Here is an 18,950-nt window from a genome sequence, read left to right on the forward strand (position 1 = left end):
TTTGTTTCGCACGTTATTATATGAATAAAAGTGTTTTTGTTTTTTTTTGTTTGTATTTTTTACTCTGAAAACCAAGTGAAACATCCGAGCTACCCTCCCTGCTTGGAGGACGCTAACCATGGTAAACGTTAAAGCCAAAATTAACCACTAGGTGTCTCGTCTCACAATAAAATACATCACACGCGTGCCAGTTTGAAGATGATGAAGTCCAAGGTTGCTTTATCATTCCCTTAGGTCAGACAATAAATTCATGCTCCAAATTTCTAAAGCAAGAGCAATAAAAATATCAAATGTGGTCTTTTTAAAATTAAGCAAAGATATTTATATTTATCTTTATATGGAACATGGGCAGTGTAATTGGAACATTGCTGATTCAAGCCCCACCACTGTTGGGCCCCTGAGCAAGACCCATAACCCTCAGTTACTCAAGTTGTACTCAGACATATTTGTAAGTTGCTTTGGATAAAAGTGTCATGTAAATGTAAAATGACAACAGGTAACCAAATTGCTAAAAACAGATGGAAACAAAGAGCCATGTTATTATTTTTCTCAATACGTTCTCATTCATTTTTTCAGTCTGGCAACCCTGGAGTTTTGGGTCAACAACCAACACTGTCTGATCAAAACATTGTTGTTTCTTTTCTCTCACCACAAAAATGTTTTAAATAAATCTTTTAGAATAAGTGTAAAATAATAAATTAATTGATTAATTAAACCAATTAATAGAATTAAATCAAATTTAAACAGCATGGCATTAATTAAGACCTTTGTAATTACTCTATTGTAAAAGTTACAAAAAGGTAACAGAGATCAGAGACCAGTGTAATTTTTTAACATTCTTTATTTCTTCCAGGAAACTACACTTTACAACATTCCCATTAAATGTAAAAAATAACAGTACCATTCTGAAAATATCCTCTAAAATCAGACCAATGTCAACTGCAGTTACAGCAATTTCTCAGGAATGTTTTTGCATGTCTCTGGGCACAGACCGTTATGCTGATGTGTAATTTTAATAGGTTGTTGAACCACATCTAACTATGTGCTGTTTGTTCTGTAAAACACTGTCTTTGAAAATTGATCACAAAGCCTAAAGTTAAAGAACAAACAAAAACACACTGCATTTATTCAAAGCAACATTAAAACATGCAAAAATCCTGTGTGTTCTGTAAGATTTAATTTATCACTTGGTTACAGCAACTAAATGGCTCTTTTCAGTTCACATTTGCATCGAAGCTTCATGGACTGATTACCCAGGCTGAATGTTTTGTGTCAAGGTCCAGGGTGAAAACACACCTTTATCCATCTGAGGGGGGAGTTAAATCACATCTGATTGGACTATCAGCAGATGACAAACACTTCTGATTGGACTATCAGCTGAGGCCCTTTATCGTAGACTAAACTAATACAAGTCTTAATTCATTATGGGTTTCGTAATATAACACATCAGAAAAGAGAAATGGTGAACTGAAGCCCCTGAACAGTATTAGGGGATTTCATTAAAAAAACAAACAAGCAAACAAACAAACAAAATCATTGTATGGAGGCCTCTGCGTACCCCTGGTTAGACAGAGCAGTGTGCTACCAGTGATGTTCACTTACTTTGCTAGTTGAATGGACTTTGTCACACTTAACGGGGACATTGGGAAACTGCCCTTAAGGTTCTTCTCTTCCACTAACTAAGCACTTTGTTCATGCACAGTTGACAAGCAAAATAATATGTACATATTTAAAGATTTAGTCATTAAAATACTAGGGACAATTAGTCACAATATACTCTTCCGACCTCCCTTCAATCTGGTACAGCTTATGTGCACCATAAAATGTTGTTTTGTAATAAAGAAATAAATTAATTTGGCAGCATTGAAAATCAATTGCACTGTTCTTGTGTAGAGGTCATGTGATGTGTGATTAAAGGTACACTAAGGATTAGTCTCGCCATATGGCAGTAAATCATTAACATTTCCTACATGTATGAAGATATGACTTCTTTGTGTTGCTCAAGAGGAAGGTATTTGTTCATTAATGATAGACATGAGCCTTTTCAACACAGACTACTGCACCAGCTAAAGGTTTGGGAATCTAAAATGCAATTTAATCTTTTTCTGAACACAAACGGTATATAATGAGAGGAATTAAAATACAATGAACACACAATGTGGGGTTTTGTTTCAAAGATTTCAGTGTGGCAAGAGGATAAATCTTCTTCACAAAAATCTCCACATTTGTTTATTTAGTTTACATCTGTTTACATTCCATAAAAATAACCTTTTACTGTTTTAAATTTCACTGTTCTTTCCAAGTCTCTGATTTATAGTCTTTAAAATCTTAATTTTAATCTTTAATCTTAAACAGACATTAAAATCTACACACCTTCAGTTACCTTTCAATCGACTGTATTTCAATAAGAAGTCAATCATCACATGATTTTACTACGTACCAATTCCCTCCAAATATTTAACTTTTCTTAACATATTGCCAAGATGACCAGAAAATCCTACTTAGTGTACCTTTAAAATGAAGTTGAATATTTGGCAGTTTTCTGTCATAAGCAGCCTTCATGTGCGCACTAAGACTGATCACGGATTACAGGCGTCCTGTAAAACACAGTAACAGAAATCACAAGGCTGTTCCCTGCAGTCTTTGCTCTTGGCTCAGCATGACTCTGAATGGCAGACCAGATGCTCTCGTCTGCTACCAAAGTGACAGTGCAGGGCATCCAAAGACTAACCCTGATGGAATATTTAAGACCATGTTCAATTGTTTAATTACTTAAAGACGACACCAACCTTAAAATATAAAAGCAACGTGACTCAACTTTTGAATTCAAACTTGATCCGCAGAGCTTGTTTCCTCTCAAACTCATATTTATACATAGTCAAAGCAACAAAAACAGTGACTGTCCAAAAACTTGCACTGCACTGTGTTTAATAAATCACATAAAGTTCTACATTGGAGAATCAATGAACGAGCACCTTTAAACATTTCTAATACTAGCAGAGACCTGCAATATTTTATTAAAAACCCAACAGTTACTAAGAATACAAAACCAACTGAGTGGGGACGTCCTCAAGATGAGACAGAGGAACTTAGCTTTGGCACAGGGACGATGGCGCTGGAGGGTCATGGTGAGGGTGGTTGCTATGGCAGCGCCCTGGGCATCGGCCTTCCTTTCACAGTCCTTTGTTAAAGTAAACCCGCTCCACGCCGGGGTGGTTCGCCCGGATCTTCTCCTGAAGTTCTGGCTCCAGACGAGTCAGTGCCATGGAGCTGCAGAAAGGCACGCACGGAGACACAACAGGAACGTTAGTGATTACGACACAGCGAAAAGGCTACAAGGTGACCATAGCTCACCACCAGAAGCTTCAGCATAAAAGGCAGCCACAGTTTGTCACATCATTTGAGCTTTCAAATGAGGTCAGTAAAGACGAACTGGGACACCTGAAGTGAAGACCTCACTTATGTGCAGTTAAAGATATTAGAGGTGATGAGATGAAAAAGAATTTGTAGCTCAGCATGCCATTTTCCTTCAGAGCAGCTCTAAACTACAGCCCAGCGCCACTTCTACACTCGCTATACGGTGGAACCTCAACTTTGAACTTTTAAGCATGAAAGTTTAAGTGTGAAGTTCTCTCACCTCTTCTGGGGGAACAGAGCACAGCACAGTGGTGTGGCAAACACCAGACTATGAGGAGAGAGAAGCATCCCAATGAATGTCACAAGTGTCACCATTTTCCCAGAATGGCTTTTCAAAACACTGTATATAGAGAGTTATTTATGCCACCAATCTGCCTTTGGCAACTCACCAAAATCCCACCAAGCTGACTTGAATGGGTGCACTCATCCATGGGAACCTCTGAAAAGATGACAAAGAGGAAATCAACCCTGGAATGTGCACATGATGCACTCACTGAGCATGCTCAGTTCAATCTGTTCAACTACTGTGAGCAGTTATGAATGCTACTAATGCTAATAAGAAGGACTACGTACCTTAAGGAAGGCTTTCTTCTCCAGCGAGTTCATAAGAAATGGAGGAATTGCTAGAAGACAAGAAAAACCATTACTCAGGACTTTACCAGCTTCTGCGTTTTCATTGGTTTCACTTTTGCTCCTGTTGTTCAGATCTTTCCTGACTGCTGAACCTGCCCGGGTCTTTCAGACCAGTCCAGCAATTCCAGAACTTCTGCTTCAGTTCTACACACTCTAACTGGATTCATTCACCAAGAACCTGTTAGGTGATGAGTTGAGTCAGGCACAATACAGTCCTGAACACAACTTCTGAAAAGGCGTAAGAAATGTGACTGACCCATTCCCGGAGAGGCCATCAGGATTCTGGAGATCACCACTTGTGAGATGGCTTGCTGAGCTGCCTTGGAAGACTCTCCTAATCGGAGATCATTCTCATCCATTACTGGAATACCATACTTTAGCTCCCTGCAAGTCAGAGGATTCCCAAAAAACAAACACTACAGACAAACACTAGAGGTGTATTTATACGGACCAAATCAGTACTGAGCAAAGCGAAGCAACCTGGAGGGTGCAGCGTGGTTTGAATTTTCTTTTCTCATGTACCTTTGTCTCATCAGTGGAATGTTGATACAGTTGGCAGCAGCTACAGCAGCAAACGGCACAAATCGTCCCAGCAGCGGCGAGACATGCTGGGAGAAAGAGACAGAGCAGAAAGAAAACATCTGCAATTATCTATAAGGCACCCAAGACTCACAGGGTTTAATTGTAAAGCATGTTAACGTGTGTTGACAATGCACAATGTTAAACCAATACTGAATCACAGAGAGTTGTTAAAAACTGCAGACTTCCTGCGGGTAGAAGTACATGATCAGACAGACACACAAACCTAAAAAAGAAAAACTGTGACCTAAAGTCACGTGTGTAACATGCGTATGAATCCAGATATGTCTACTTCCTTCTTACCTTGGCTAGAGCGTTGAGGCCTAATGCTGTGACCACAGCTCCGGTCGTGGCCGACACGTATGCAGTGCCCAGCTGACTGAACACAACACATTTCAACACAGTTCACAACATGACAAAAGCGCAACAGAAAGGGTTAGGATGAATCAGCCACTTACTTTACTGTAATGGGGGCGTCCCCACTGCGGTTGGTGTAATTGACTATTGCGTTAAAGGACTGGTTGATCCACTGCCAGAATAACACAGCTGGGGTCGTCCTGAAGGGTGTGGAGGAAAAAGGGCTTCAAACTGACTGCGGATACTCACACACACCATCACACAGTTGCACCACAGACACACCAGTTCCTCCAGTGCCACACAGGTGCATTAGACAGCATTTGGTAGGTGCTTTTATCCAGAGCGACTGATGTATTTACCCGGGAACAAACCCACACCGTCAGAAAGGTTGTGTGCACATTGTGTGTTTTTTTGGACACACTGGTGTTGGTTAAAAAGCCTCAACCATACACAGGATGTAGCGCCTCACACGTAGAAGGTCATCATACAGGAAGTAGTACCTCACATGTAGAAGGTCATCATACAGGAAGTAGTGCCTCACCTGTAGAAGGTCATCATGCAACCGGTGATGGTCATGTTCATGGGGACCTGAGCAGACATGCGCCCGATTACCAGCATCTTCTCACCCGTGTCAGGATGAAACGCAGAGTCGAAAATATACTTCGCCCTCCAGAGTTCATCTTCTGTCAGGCCAGGGGCCACCACACCCTGTCTGGGAAAGAAACCAAAACAAACCAAAAACAAAACTAAACAAAGACACTAAAATTAAACACTAAAATTAAACAATTAGCTGCTCATACACATCAGCCATGAATTATCTGAAGATGTTCACGTGGCACAATGATGTCATACTGGTTGTTTTGTTGCTGAGTTGTCACAGAGAGAATAAGTGAGTTCAAATCGGCTCCACACACCTAATCACTATTAGGGCTCATGAACTAGTAACGTTTACACCTCTACATGGAGCACTGGGTCAGACCAGGAGCCTTCTGGATTAAACAAGTGCTCTGAGCACTGCTCAGATACCTGTAATCTTGATTTCAGAACTGTACGCCTGTACGCCACCTGTAATCTTGAATTCAGAACTGCTCAGATACCTGTAATCCTGAATAATCCTGTGTGCTGTCTCTAGCTGCTCGTTGGACAGCAGGATGTTTGCGAGGGTCTGTGACGGTGAAAAGTGTTGGCGCGGCCATACGAAGGTGCCCTGGTCCCAGCGAGGCTCTCTGATGTTGATGGAGGTAGACAGTTCAGCCGCCATGACGACCACAGCCAGACAGACACTGGGAGGAAAACGTTTGACTGTGTTCAGATGTGGGAGAAGATGAGCGAGTTAAACATGTTCCAGAACAGTCTGTGACAATCTTGAAGCCCTCAGGGCCCTCACAACGAAAACACACCTGTCAAAAACACCTGGAAAAGCCTGCCTGCTTTTTTCCTTCTTTGACAGTTCTGACAGACTAGTACCTCATGTCAGGATTCTTTCTCTTTTGATGGTGAAATAAGTTAATTGTGTCCGGTACCAACGCTGGACACACACCGCACCGCTACACACACCACCACGCTTCTTCTCCCCTGCAGAAAAATGCTTCACATTTGTCCCTGGACTAGACCTTTGCTGAATCAGCCCCGGGTTGCTATGGAAACAGCTGACCAGCCAATCACAGGAGACTGAGATTCACCTCATCTGAATCCCAGTTTGGATAGTTTCATTTTCAAACAGGCAGTGTTCTCACGTGAGCTTCTGTACAGACAGACTGACACTGCACTGCAATACAGGAAAATACCGTAGTATGGGAATACAAGCTTATAGTAGAAATTAAGGAAGGAAAAAGATCTAACGTTATTAATTGGAATGATGGGCATTTTTTTTTGTTGTTATCATCCATAAAAGCAACATTACACTGAGTTATACTGGTAGAATGAAGAACTGAGATGTGTTCATAAAATCTGGAGCCTGTGTCCAGTAGTTTAGGTAGAATATACATACAAATTGTATTTATTTTTGACTGTAATCACTTCTCAGATTAAAAACAATATCTGCTTTTTGTCTAGCATTGGTGCCAGAAGGTGAAATTCAACCTCTGAGTTGTATGGACCATTTCTCCATGTTTCTTGCGTATTTTTTCCTTTTATTTTCAGGAAACCAAAATAGGTAATGCATCTAGATACTAATGTATATTTGTTTTAGGCTAGATGCTAACCCATAAATATGACTGTTTTCGGGAGTATAATATTAAGCATATGAATAACACTTATTGCAATATCCCATAAATAATGATATTTGATATTCACTTCAACCTAATGCCACGATGTTTGTACTTATACAGAGACGAAAGAGGTTTTAATGGAATATTTTTGTATTATCAGATGTTGTCTTTTAAGCAACCCTTATGTGTGTGTGCTTTCAGTCATAAGGGTTGCTTAAAAAACAACAGCTGATAATGTGTGTGTGTGTGTGTGTGTGTACTTTGCTTGCACAGCTGATGAAGGACATTCACAATTTAGGTTTTAATGATAAAATGTCACTGCCATTGCACCAAAGATGGCTGAAGCAACATACATAAACCGAGCATCGCTCCCTGTAACGCGCGTGAGTCTTTTTAAAACTTAGTCCAGGTTCGTGCGTTTCTCACGAGACCGCTTCAGGCAGCACCGTCTAACGTGCTCGTGCTGCCCTTGCTTCACAACGTCGTATTTTTTCCATAGGGTTTTACGTTTTGTAGGTTGTAAGTTACCATAACTCGTTAACACATGAATAGCCCCCGTTTCTGAAGCCTTCGGAAGCAGCTCGCTCAGGGCAGTGTCAGCTCGAGGCCAAAATGAACTTTGATCCAAAAGATGTTGACCAGTACACCCGCCCCGCGCCCCCTCGGACCCTCGCATACCACACCGTGTCGCGGCTACACATTAACCTAGACATTAGTTACATATACGGCCTCGCGTCTATTAACTTGCAATGATTAGTCTACTGTGAGCACAGTAGACTTCCGGAAAATGTTAATGCAACGCTTCTGATATGGAAATAGAAAAAGATTTACAATGCACAGGACAATATGAATCGTCGCGTTGATATACGTTTGGTTTCCCCGTCTTAAATTGCACCATTTGGACTATGCTAACGACCGAGGCGCTGCAGGCCGGTCGTACGGTTATAGGTGTTCCGCCGAGCTTCTGAATGAACGCATAAACATGCCCTCTCTTCCCCATAAAGTCACTAGAACACCCTAACGATAAAGACTTGAATTACAGGCACCCAGGCAAGGTCAGCCCTTAATCATTACGCTCTAACGCATTCTAACGTTTCACGTCAGCTGTGCGTCTCCTCTTAAAATCACTGCATGTCACATCACGAGCGCATCCAGGCGACGGAAACCTGGCCTGTATCACATGTACTCACTCACTGATAAAACACCAGAAATATGAACGGTTACATTAACGTGAAACCGGCATCGTTTGCATAATAAATATCCAGTTACTTACAGTACCTCACTATATGATGGTCAAAATCACGGCAGTGCGCAGATGCCACCGTCTCGCGGTGTGAAGCTCATTTAATATTTAAGCATGCCACGAGTCGCTTGCACTTCAGCCCCTCGAGCCCAACGTTATACGTGATTTCAAAGTAAGAGTTTAAAATTTCCCTGAAATGATTGTTTACTACTACCAGTGATTTCAGAGCAAACAGATCATAGTCCTGGATAAATACTCAGAGGGATGCAATGTATGGGGTATGAGAACAGATTTCTCCACAAAATTATTAGTTAAAAAAGAACAACCACAGGACTGGAGTAAAGGCATTCTTGATCACAGTCATTTGTAAATGTCTCTTAAAAGAATCAGCAGCTAACTATAAAGGACATCCTGACTGAGCCATTTTTAGCTAACTAGTCTCTGAGCAGGTCACAACATGGCAGGTCCATTCATCTTTACTATTAGAGCATTCAGAACTCTTTAAAAACAAAATATGACATTATGTGGTATAATTATTCTAAATAACTTCAGATGTTTGTAGTAAGTGCTCTGTTGGTGATTTGATAAATAAAGGTGTTTGTGTGATATAAAACATTTTAGTATGAATAATACAGTCCCATCTTTAAACATGTATTTTAACAGACTGCAAGACATACTGCAGTCATGATATATAACAATATCTATATTTTATCTAAAATGTGCAGCTGTAGGTAAGATGGCTCCGGAAATAAATGAATACATCACATACAGCACAGACCAACAAATATGTTTCAGTTTTCATAACTTTTACCAACACTGACCCCAAAACAACAACACTGTAATATCTCTTTGAAGACCTGTGTGGTATTGATTTAACTGCAGGACACTACATTGTTTCTATAGGGCTTGTTTTAAAACATTTTACATATTTAAGTGCAGCTCCGGGCCCTGAAGGCCCCAGAGCTGTGGTTTCTGAGAGGCTGGCAGGCCTCTATGAGAGGTTTATTTGACAGTGACGGTGTTAGGAAGCTCCATGTCTTGATTTGAAGGTGTCACTTTTTTCAGTGCTCCGCCCTGGACAGGGACCCTCTCCAGAGCAAGGTCTGTGCTTGCTAGGGGTCCCCCTGTTAGCTCAGCAGGGGTGCTCTCAACGGTCAGCACACGGCCACAGAAATTCTGTTACACACATAGACATTACGCAGCAGACGTTTTATAATATATTAGCACTTAGTGGAGAGATGCCATGTATGATCCTAAAACATTGGACCTCATGCAGTAAAAATCTTGTACATACAAACTCATTCTTAAACTGCTTGTATGATTAAACAATTGTCTTGTGTTTAGTGTTTTCTGAACAAAATTTGTCCACACCTGTTGTCCACACCTGTTGTACAAGCCATGTACTGCTGTTCCCAAAAGTCAGCTTGTTAAATTGTATGGACTTATGAAATTTTTTCATTTTAGCTGTTTCATTAGCTTGATGAAATTTGAGTTTATATCTAAAATTAAATGTGTAATAAATGTCTAATTAAACTTGCGATTACCCTGTTTAGTATTTAACTTTTTAATCTAATGCCCTAAAATCTTTATCATTGAATTTACATATTGTAGAAAATTAACATTCATTTAAAATTCATATACATCATTTAACAGTTCACAGTGTTGATACAGACACTGTCCAACTTTCTCCAACAATTATCTATCATGACATGTGTTCTCCCTTCAGTCTCTGTTTTAGTGATGTATCACTTTGATTTGGGCAGATAAAAGCATACTTTATTTATGTTCAAGACTATATATATTTTAAGTGTAATTAACAGCCTTATTCTTGAATAAGTAAACATATATTTTATGTAACATTTTTCTTTATAACCATGCCTGAGAGAAACAGCCTTAAAACAGATTTGAATTCAGAATAAAAGAACTATGAGGACCTCATATTTTAGTTTGTGGCACACACACACACGCGCACACACACACACACACACACACACACACACACACACACACACACACACACACACACACACACACACATACACATACACATACACATACACATACACACATACACACACACACACACACACACCCCCACACACACACATACACATACACATACACACATACACATACACATACACACAGCTCTTACAGTGGTCTGCAGGCCGGGGATCTGAGTAGAGTGGAAGGTGAACCCGTCTGGCTTCTCCCTTGGCCGTGATGACTCAATGGATCTCTCCTGCAGATGCTTCGAGTCCTGAGAGGGAAACAAGCAGCCCGTAGAGAGCTGAACTGACCTGGCTGTACACCATGCAAATACTTCTACTGCTGTTTGTGTCAGACAGACCATTAAAATCATCATTTACATCAAAGTGCAGATACGAACCTTTAAGATCTTATAGTCCGATGTCTTTGCAACATGGTGCTCCCATGACCTTGCTGTTAGCTCCTGTTGTTTGCGGTTTAAGCTGATCTGTGTGATGAAAGTCAACAAACACCATCAAAACTACAGTTTGAAACAATTAGTGGCTAAATGAGAAGGAGATGTATTGATCAGCCTGATGGAGTGAAACAGACAGTCACCTTTACTGATGCGTATGAGAATGGTGAGTGTGGCAGACACGAGGGGGAAGTGTAGTTTACTGAGGAAAGGCACTGAGAATCGTAAATCTTGCTAGTAAAAAGCATTAGTCCTACCTCTCTGTATGCGAGTTTCTCTTCCTGGAGGTCCTCCTGCTCTTGCCGGTCAGAATGCTTTGCTGCAGTGAGAGGACATGCCTTGCGGTGTCTTCGTCAGTCTGGGCGATAGAGCGAAGAGCCTCCATGTCTGGAGAGATGGGCCTGACGCCCTCCACGTCCAGCTCCGCTGAGACTTCACGCCACACTTCTGCTACCTGTGCAAGCATGGACACCCACACACAGACACAGACACAGACACAGACACAGACACACACAGGCACACACACACACACACACACACACACACACACACACACACACAGACATGTGTGTTAAGCCTGAGGGATATCACACTCTCTATATCCATTGTGCAGTTGTGTTTAGACCAGATCTTAATCTTAACATGTTATTTAGAATAAATAAATCTTACTGGCTCATTGTTGTTATCATACCAGATACTAAATAGATGACACCACTGATCCATCGTTTCACTAGAACATCCAGAGCTCTTAAAAGTGTCACCATACAGCCACTGTGACAGCTCACCTTGAAGTCCAGGTACCTTGCGCACGACACTCAGAGTGATGTAGTCTTCTGTCGTCAGGCCTGGAAGGTCCGTAAAACCTACAGGCATGTTCATCTCGCCCTTAGAAAAAGGAATGTGTATATTCTCATTCTTTGTTCCCTCTCCCTCTCCCAATCACCCACCCAGCTTGCAAAACATAGCGTAGATTTTTGCGCGCAGGTTTTCCGCGACGGTCTACGATGGCGGCACTCAGTCTGTTGCGGGACCAGGCACTAGTGGGCTCCTCCTCCTGATACCGTGAAAGGAGGGGCTTCTTCACGTCTACATATTAAACCAACAAATACAAATGTTTAGTTGGGCATCTCCACACATAGACTGCACCTCAAACCGAAGTCATGGTGGGTCTGTGGGGCAGGCAGAGACGGAGATGGAGAAGACGAGAAGGAATGAGGCAGTGTGGAGGTGGCCAGAACTCCACCACACTGGACGAAGGTGAAGAGGACTAATAAGAAGAGGTCCGGTATCTCTCTTTACTGTTAACGTGTGTTTTTAAAAGCAGGAGATAATTGTGTACACTTGGATAATGCTGCTTTTCCATTATAGGTCTCGTTCATAACCCTCTCTAAGAGCAGCATGGAGGAGATGATGTATTCACACACTGTGTGTAATGGTGACTCTGTCAGATACACTACAGCATGACCTCATTTCCATAGTGCCGTCAGTGCTGTCTAGCCTTCACTGATAGAAAACGTGACAAATAAAAGTCCTTTAAAAGGAGTGTACCAGCGATTCTCCCGTGCTCGTCTCTCCTGACACCCATCTCAGCCTCCTCTTTCCTCCACAGCTGGAGGAGCAGGGCAGGGGCGGTGAGGTCGCTCCTGCCCCTCCAGGCCTCCACGTGGGCTAGCGTCTTGGGGTTGTCGCAGAGCTCCAGCAGGGTGGCCAGCACCACACTCTGCATGCTCCGGGGGCTGGACTGGGGACGACACAGAGACAGGGCAGGCTGAGTGGGTAGGAGGAGGATGCGGGCATCCCCGGAGGTGCTCAGAGACCCCCAGAGAGGCCCTGGGTGTCTGGAGGTGCTCAGAGACCCCCAGAGGGGCCCTGGGTGTCTGGCATGCGGTCGTTAACAACTCCTTCCTCCAGCTGTCATGGCCATGTTTCTGATAGGTCACACACAGGCTATGTAGTACTAAACAATATAATATCTATATCAAACTACTCTGATTTGGTTGCCATGGAAATCTGTCACAGTTTCTGAGTAGCTTCACTATTACATTACTGACAGGGAGTTTGGACGAGACAGTTCCACACCAGGCTAATCCAGACATGACATTCCTGCAGTACTGGATAGAAAGAATCTTCCAAACACCTGCATGTCTACTGACTAGCAAATGAATGAATGAATTCTGGGAACAAAACCTGCTGGGAAAAGAAAGAAATCCACTGGGCTGCTTTCAGTCATTCTTAATGGAAAAGTTACTTACATGGAGGAAGTCCAGTAAGAGGAAAACTCCCTCCTTCTCCAACAACATGTCTTCTGTTGTGTAACAACCAACAATGCAAAACCTGCAAGAGAGAAAGCAAAACTATTACGCAAGTAATCAGAAGGTTGCCAGTTCAAGTCCCATCACTGCCAAGTTGCCACTGTTGGCTCCCTGAGCAAGTCCCTTAACCCTCAATTACTCAAGATGTGTTCAGTCAGAATTGTAGTTTTGGAAAAAAACATCAGATAAATGCTGTAAATACACAATACATTACAAACATTAAGACAAATGAGTACTAATGGATTGGCTAAATTGGATGGTTGTCAACAAATACATAATATATAATCCCATAATATGGGCTGTTGCTAAGGGGAGGCCATGCATAATAGCATCTAAACCTTACTGTCACCATGCCCTTAGTCTCCATGGAAATGATGATAAGTTACATCATAATATTCTACAGAATGTTGAATCTAGTGGAGTGTCTGATTATAGCAGATGTTTTCATCTCCCTGAACATGATTTCAACCATTTTCCTTCCCAGTCATGTGACCTTCTCTGCACTGCGCACTTCAGTCATTCTGTAGGTCCGAGACTTTCCTCCGCTGGACAGCACCCAGTTCAGCAGTCGCAGTCCTCTAGGTACAGGGTGGAGAGCACTGGTGTGATTTGTACCCCCCCCCCCCCCACCAGAGATAACCAGCGTGCTGTAAACAACGGTGGAGCGCGTGAGAGACTCACCATACACAGTCCACAGCGGAGAGGAAGAGAATGTTGTGACCCAGGCCGCTGTACAGTCGAGGCGGCGCCGTTCTCAGATAGCCAACCACTACCTCCACGCCCTCAGCACCGAACAGCTCCTGTGCCCAGACCACACACACACACACACAGATAAGACTACATGCACCCCTCTGTATCTCTGTGTTGTCTTACTTTTCACTGTTTTGTGTTACTTCTCGCTGTTGAATGGCGAATGTGAGGAGAATTTGTGCTGATTAGCACAAGATAACAGGGAGAACTAATTAGCAAAAAAACTTGGTGATGGACAGTTGTTCCAACTCTTTGACCCCCTGTGGGAAGAGTGCAGTTTAAAAGCAGACATCACCCTCCCTGACTGTCTCACCATCCTGTGCGCGTCCCTGTCACAGAGGCTAGACAGAGCGAGCAGTGCATCTGTCTGGATCTCCACGGACACTTCATCTCCCTCAGTGTCTTGATCCTGGAGTCTCTGCAGAATTCCTAGAAGTGACAGAATGCCTTCGATCAGCTGCGAATACAGTTTGAAGGTCTGAGTCGCACATCTGCTGCACACATCTCACAATCTACACTCACACCCTCAGGTGCATCACATGACATGCAGCGTAAAGAATTCATATACCGCAGGCATCCCATAATATTCACCCAGGAGCTGGCCGATAGTTCCCTGGTCACACAGGTCCTGGTTGATAAGGCCATCGCCAAGTGAGGTCATGCACCTAAGGAGACGCATGCAATACCTCAGATGAGCCTTTGTGCCTCCACGACCTCCGTTGCCATGGAAACAATGACCCTGGCCAAAATAGGAATCTGTCACAGGCACAGAAGGGGAAAAGGTGTCACCACTCAGTTTCTAGATATTCTACAATCAGCTGTGAGTGTTATTACTGAAAGGTGGAAGTGTTCATTAACCACAGCAACTCAGCAGAAGTTACAGCGGTCGACGAGTGCTGAGTGTGTAAAAATCATCAACGCTCTGCTGATTCGATAACTACAGAGTGCCAAACCCATCTAGCATTAACATCAGCACAAAAAACCCCCCCTATATTTATATTTATATATTTGTGTGTGTGTGTGCACTTTAGTTTTGTTCTGCACTGTTGGCCTGTTGCTATTCTGAGGTGTATTGCAATCCTAAATTTTGGGTAGTGTATTTTAACTAAGTAATTTTCACCTGCTCACGGCAACACCATAATGTACATAATCAGTTGCACACAGATGCAACACTGGGGAATCCTACAGTTCTCTCTGATTACAGGTGGATCACAGGTTGCCCCAGGCCATGTTACCATGGTTACCTTGCTGAACACACCACTCCAGGAGCAACAACAGACACGTGTTGGCCTGGCATGACATGTACTCGTCCAGCATGAGCGGCGCCAGCGTGGCCAAGGTGGCCAGGGCCTGCAGCTGTAGTTCTTCCTGCTGGGCGGAGGTCCAGCTGTGCTTGCCCTTGGGCCTGGGCTGGCTGTCAGACGAACTGGGACGCACCAGCAACATCAGTGCCAGCATAACATGGTTTTCTTTGAACAGCTACTGTGACACACACACACACACACACACACACACACACACACATATATATATATACACTTGTGTGTATCACCATAGAAGTATTTGGGTCGGGGGGCATGTTAAGTCAAGTGCAGCACTGGTTAACTAAAAAGTCTCCTCATACCTGTTAATGTCTCCGCATACCCGATAATGTCTCCTCATGCCTGTTAAAGTTTCCTCATACATGTTAAAGTCTCCTCATTCTCCTCATACCTGTTAACGTCTCCTCATACCTGTTAACGTCTCCTCACCTGAACAGCTGCCAGATCTCTGGACAGAACAACCAGCAGGTTCATCAGGAGCTTCTTCATCTCCAAATCCTCGTCAGTGAAGGTAAACTTGAAGTTTCGGATGAGTGGGTTATGGCTCTTCACTGTATTGCAAAAAGTTCAGCTGCTTTCCCATGATACCAACTCTCACTATTTATAAAACAAAATATCTAAAAACCAACAGTGCACGTATGGCAACTCACATTCTGGAACAGTGGCAAAAAAGACCAGCTGCTTGGCAAACCCACTCTCCTGTCGAGAAGAGCGAGAACCTTGGTTTGTAATTTGGGAAAAGATGAGGTATTGAGGATCGTGAGTGAATGGCTGAGGACGTGAAGATCTCACGGTCAGTGAAGCACTGCGGCATTCAGCGATCAGGCTCGTAATCACTAGGAGGTCGTTACGGAGCTGCTGGTCATAATGTCGGTACCCACGAAGAAGCTGGTGCAGAAAAGCCTCCTTCAGAACCCTGTGTTCAAAACACACTCACTCACTCAAGAGTTAACTGACTGCTTATCAGTTCACAGATTCACACGGCTGGGAAATGTTCTGTGCAATGTCCTAAAGCAGGCATATGGAGCAACGCACACACTGTTCGTCAGAGGCGTGACACTATCATTTTATATGAACAGCTTGTGAATTCTTCCAGACACCTGCACAGACTCTGTGTGGTGGGAACCTGTGAAAGTTGTTTCTTGGTGGGATAAGTGAAATAAACCCACATGACACAGTCCACAATGCTGAGCTGGGCGGCGACCTCCTCTCTGGAGCCGTTCTCCAGAAGGTTCCACAGGATCTCGGAGGAGCGGAATAGCACTTGTCCGGATGGATCCGGTTCGTTCATATAGAAGCAGATCTTCTGAGCTCCTTCTGCCTTCAGCATCAAATCACAGTTTACCACTGGGAAAACGGGGAAAACATGACAAATGCATGAAAACGGTAGGACAGATTAGCCATGCTGGCGTGCGAAGTGTAGAGTCATAGTTACAGACAGGAAAGCAACGTGACTGTGTCACACGCATACGCCACCTACTAAAGGTGGAGCTCACCAGAGGAGCTGGAGAGAATCTGGAGAGCATGGAGGAGCTGAAGCTTGGCTGACAGCTGCTTCTCCAGAAGAGCCAGAGACATGACCAGGGTCTCGGCCAGCCCGCTTCTCTCCACCTGCTGCTGCCTGTAGCTGAGGCTCGTGGGACACACACCTGGCACACATTTCAGAATGGGAAATACAACTGCACAATAGATAAGGTAAGCTTGAGGTTACTTGTGTACCACGATCCAGAGGAATCATATGGATAGCTCCATGACAAAGTTAGGTGTGGTGTAAGCACTTACCAGTTTCATAGTGCATTGGTTTGTCAAGGCTGTAGAATGATATAATGGAAGCACAGATTTGCTCTCTGACCTTTGCATTTGGCACCCGCATCAAATAACCTGCCATAATACACACAAGAATTCCAGATTCTCACAAGATAAACCAGAATGCAAATAAACAAAAATAACAAAATGTCATAACACCAATATGTTTACTCAAGCAAGATGTACATCAGAACCCCCCCCCACCCACTCCCCACCCAGATGCACACCCACATCACCACCACCTACCCATATGAGACAAAGAGTCTGTCACAATGCTGACGTAGGTTGGCTCATCTGAGGTTTTCTCCTTTAGGAAGGGGAGTCTTAAAGGGAAGGTTACATCATTGGTCTTTAATTTACCACTGGAATTGTTTTATCATCAGTATTTACAATACAGCGTCTGGCAGCCACTCTTATCCAGGGCGACTTACGTATGTATGAGAGTACATGTGCATCCCGGGACCGATAGCAAACAAAGCCATGACCACTGGGTTATTATTGCCATCCTCTATCTGTTCTGCCACTGAGAAACATCCAGATTAAAAGGAAAGTCTTACCTGCATATGTGTAATAGATCACACAGTATGGAAGCATACTCAGGAAGGTCTTTAGCCTTTTCTGCACAGATGTTTAGAATCTTAAAGATGTCTGCAAGATCTCTCAGAAACTTGAGATGTTCGCATTAAGGAAAACATTATACCCACGAGCACTGTCTGTTTAGAAATTCAGCGTGAGAAATGAACGATAATAAACAAGGCCCTCTTTCAGGTGGAGGCTGACGTTCATGACGGCAGCACTAGTTTTTACTATCTTACTATACAGAAAGAAAAAGCGGTGACGAAGCCAGGCACGTTTGCCTTAATTGGGCTCAGGAGAATCAGCAAAAGCGTTTCTGCCGTCCTTAGGGCTCAGGGCGCGACGTGCTGACATCACAACCATGTCACAACTTCCAAAGATTAGTGAAAGCAGCAAAACTGTTTATAAATAAATATTTTTATGTTCACTTGGAATTATTTTATTTTAGCAGTTTTTCATAATTTGGTGAGGATACAAATCCTTTCTGGCATCTCTTCACGACTTTTTTTAATGCAGAAATATGTCTCTCTTTCAGGGAACACTGGAAAAGAGATCATTTTCAAAATTGTATTACTAATACATAGTTCTCTTTCAGATATTTCAACAGTGAAATAGTTACCTAATAAATTTAATCGATAATTTTTATGTTACAATTTCAGGATGAAATACAATTCTAAGGTACAGCGTCTCTTAAACTATGATTAATTCGCTACATTACATACCGAAAGTGGATCTTCAAGGAGATGTATCACACGAGAAAGGTCAGGATATCGGGCAGTCTATAAAATACAAATTTCAGTTACTAACTTCTTTCCTTCTGAGTACTTGAAATGTACTTTGAGTGTAGACTATTTAAAAGAGCACCCACCTCGTCTTTGCCCGGAGACTTTCTGTGAAGAAAGGTTTAATGGCAGACACCTTTTGGAACCCGTTTTTGCAATCTGGGATCCCTTTAGCACATGAGCTGTCACCCGCGCCTCGGTGGAAAAACATCCTGGAAAGATAAGGCTCGTCTGTTTTGTGATATGACATAATGAAACACTAGAAAGAAACGTATCAAATTAAAAACGGGAAAATAATTCAAGAAATGTTGACTCTCTCTTTATATGTTTAGAAAAAATATCCATAACGAGAAATGTTTATGAAGTCGTGATGTGCTTATGAAGGCTACTGCCCCTGTGAGGAGAACGCACAACAGTCGCTATGGTAACAGGTAAGAACCAACGGAGTGCCGAATAGTTCAAAACTTTCCCTTCGTGAAGTAAGGCGACAGCGGATTGGTTATCATAACATTTATCAATC

The 18,950-nt window shown here is 42.9% G+C and overlaps 2 protein-coding genes across 3 annotated transcripts; both read right to left on the reverse strand.

Annotated features, from left to right (window-relative positions):
- Positions 1-844: 844 nt before the first annotated feature.
- sfxn1 (sideroflexin 1) lies at positions 845-8,517 on the reverse strand. Of its 2 annotated transcripts, XM_027027846.2 has the most exons (11): positions 8,475-8,517; positions 6,084-6,269; positions 5,528-5,698; positions 5,088-5,186; positions 4,933-5,008; positions 4,573-4,658; positions 4,307-4,434; positions 3,991-4,040; positions 3,807-3,856; positions 3,638-3,685; positions 845-3,270 (listed from the first exon to the last, which is right to left on the reverse strand). In XM_027027846.2, exons 2-11 carry the CDS (start codon positions 6,245-6,247, stop codon positions 3,174-3,176), a joined length of 969 nt encoding a protein of 322 aa, XP_026883647.2. In that variant the 5' UTR covers positions 6,248-6,269; positions 8,475-8,517; the 3' UTR covers positions 845-3,173. The 2 variants fall into 2 exon arrangements, with proteins under 2 accessions (XP_026883647.2, XP_035378146.1); XM_035522253.1 differs by lacking the exon at positions 8,475-8,517 and having other exon boundaries at positions 5,528-5,694; positions 6,084-6,264.
- A 711-nt stretch (positions 8,518-9,228) lies between these two features.
- LOC113588601 (cilia- and flagella-associated protein 69) lies at positions 9,229-18,546 on the reverse strand (the record flags this gene model as incomplete). Its single annotated transcript, XM_027027847.2, is given in 26 exon segments — positions 9,229-9,615; positions 10,595-10,699; positions 10,829-10,915; positions 11,140-11,192; positions 11,195-11,336; positions 11,668-11,688; positions 11,690-11,745; positions 11,830-11,878; positions 11,880-11,968; positions 12,431-12,623; positions 13,135-13,216; positions 13,876-13,994; positions 14,258-14,373; positions 14,536-14,700; positions 15,189-15,423; positions 15,696-15,817; positions 15,917-15,965; positions 16,059-16,182; positions 16,436-16,613; positions 16,763-16,915; positions 17,049-17,147; positions 17,319-17,395; positions 17,630-17,739; positions 18,124-18,189; positions 18,371-18,427; positions 18,517-18,546. Coding segments are annotated over 26 exon segments (2,751 nt in total), but the record flags the coding sequence as incomplete, so codon positions are not given.
- Positions 18,547-18,950: the final 404 nt, after the last annotated feature.

Source organism: Electrophorus electricus, chromosome 2 (assembly GCF_013358815.1).
Source record: "Electrophorus electricus isolate fEleEle1 chromosome 2, fEleEle1.pri, whole genome shotgun sequence".
In the NCBI taxonomy this organism is placed as follows: domain Eukaryota; kingdom Metazoa; phylum Chordata; class Actinopteri; order Gymnotiformes; family Gymnotidae; genus Electrophorus; species Electrophorus electricus.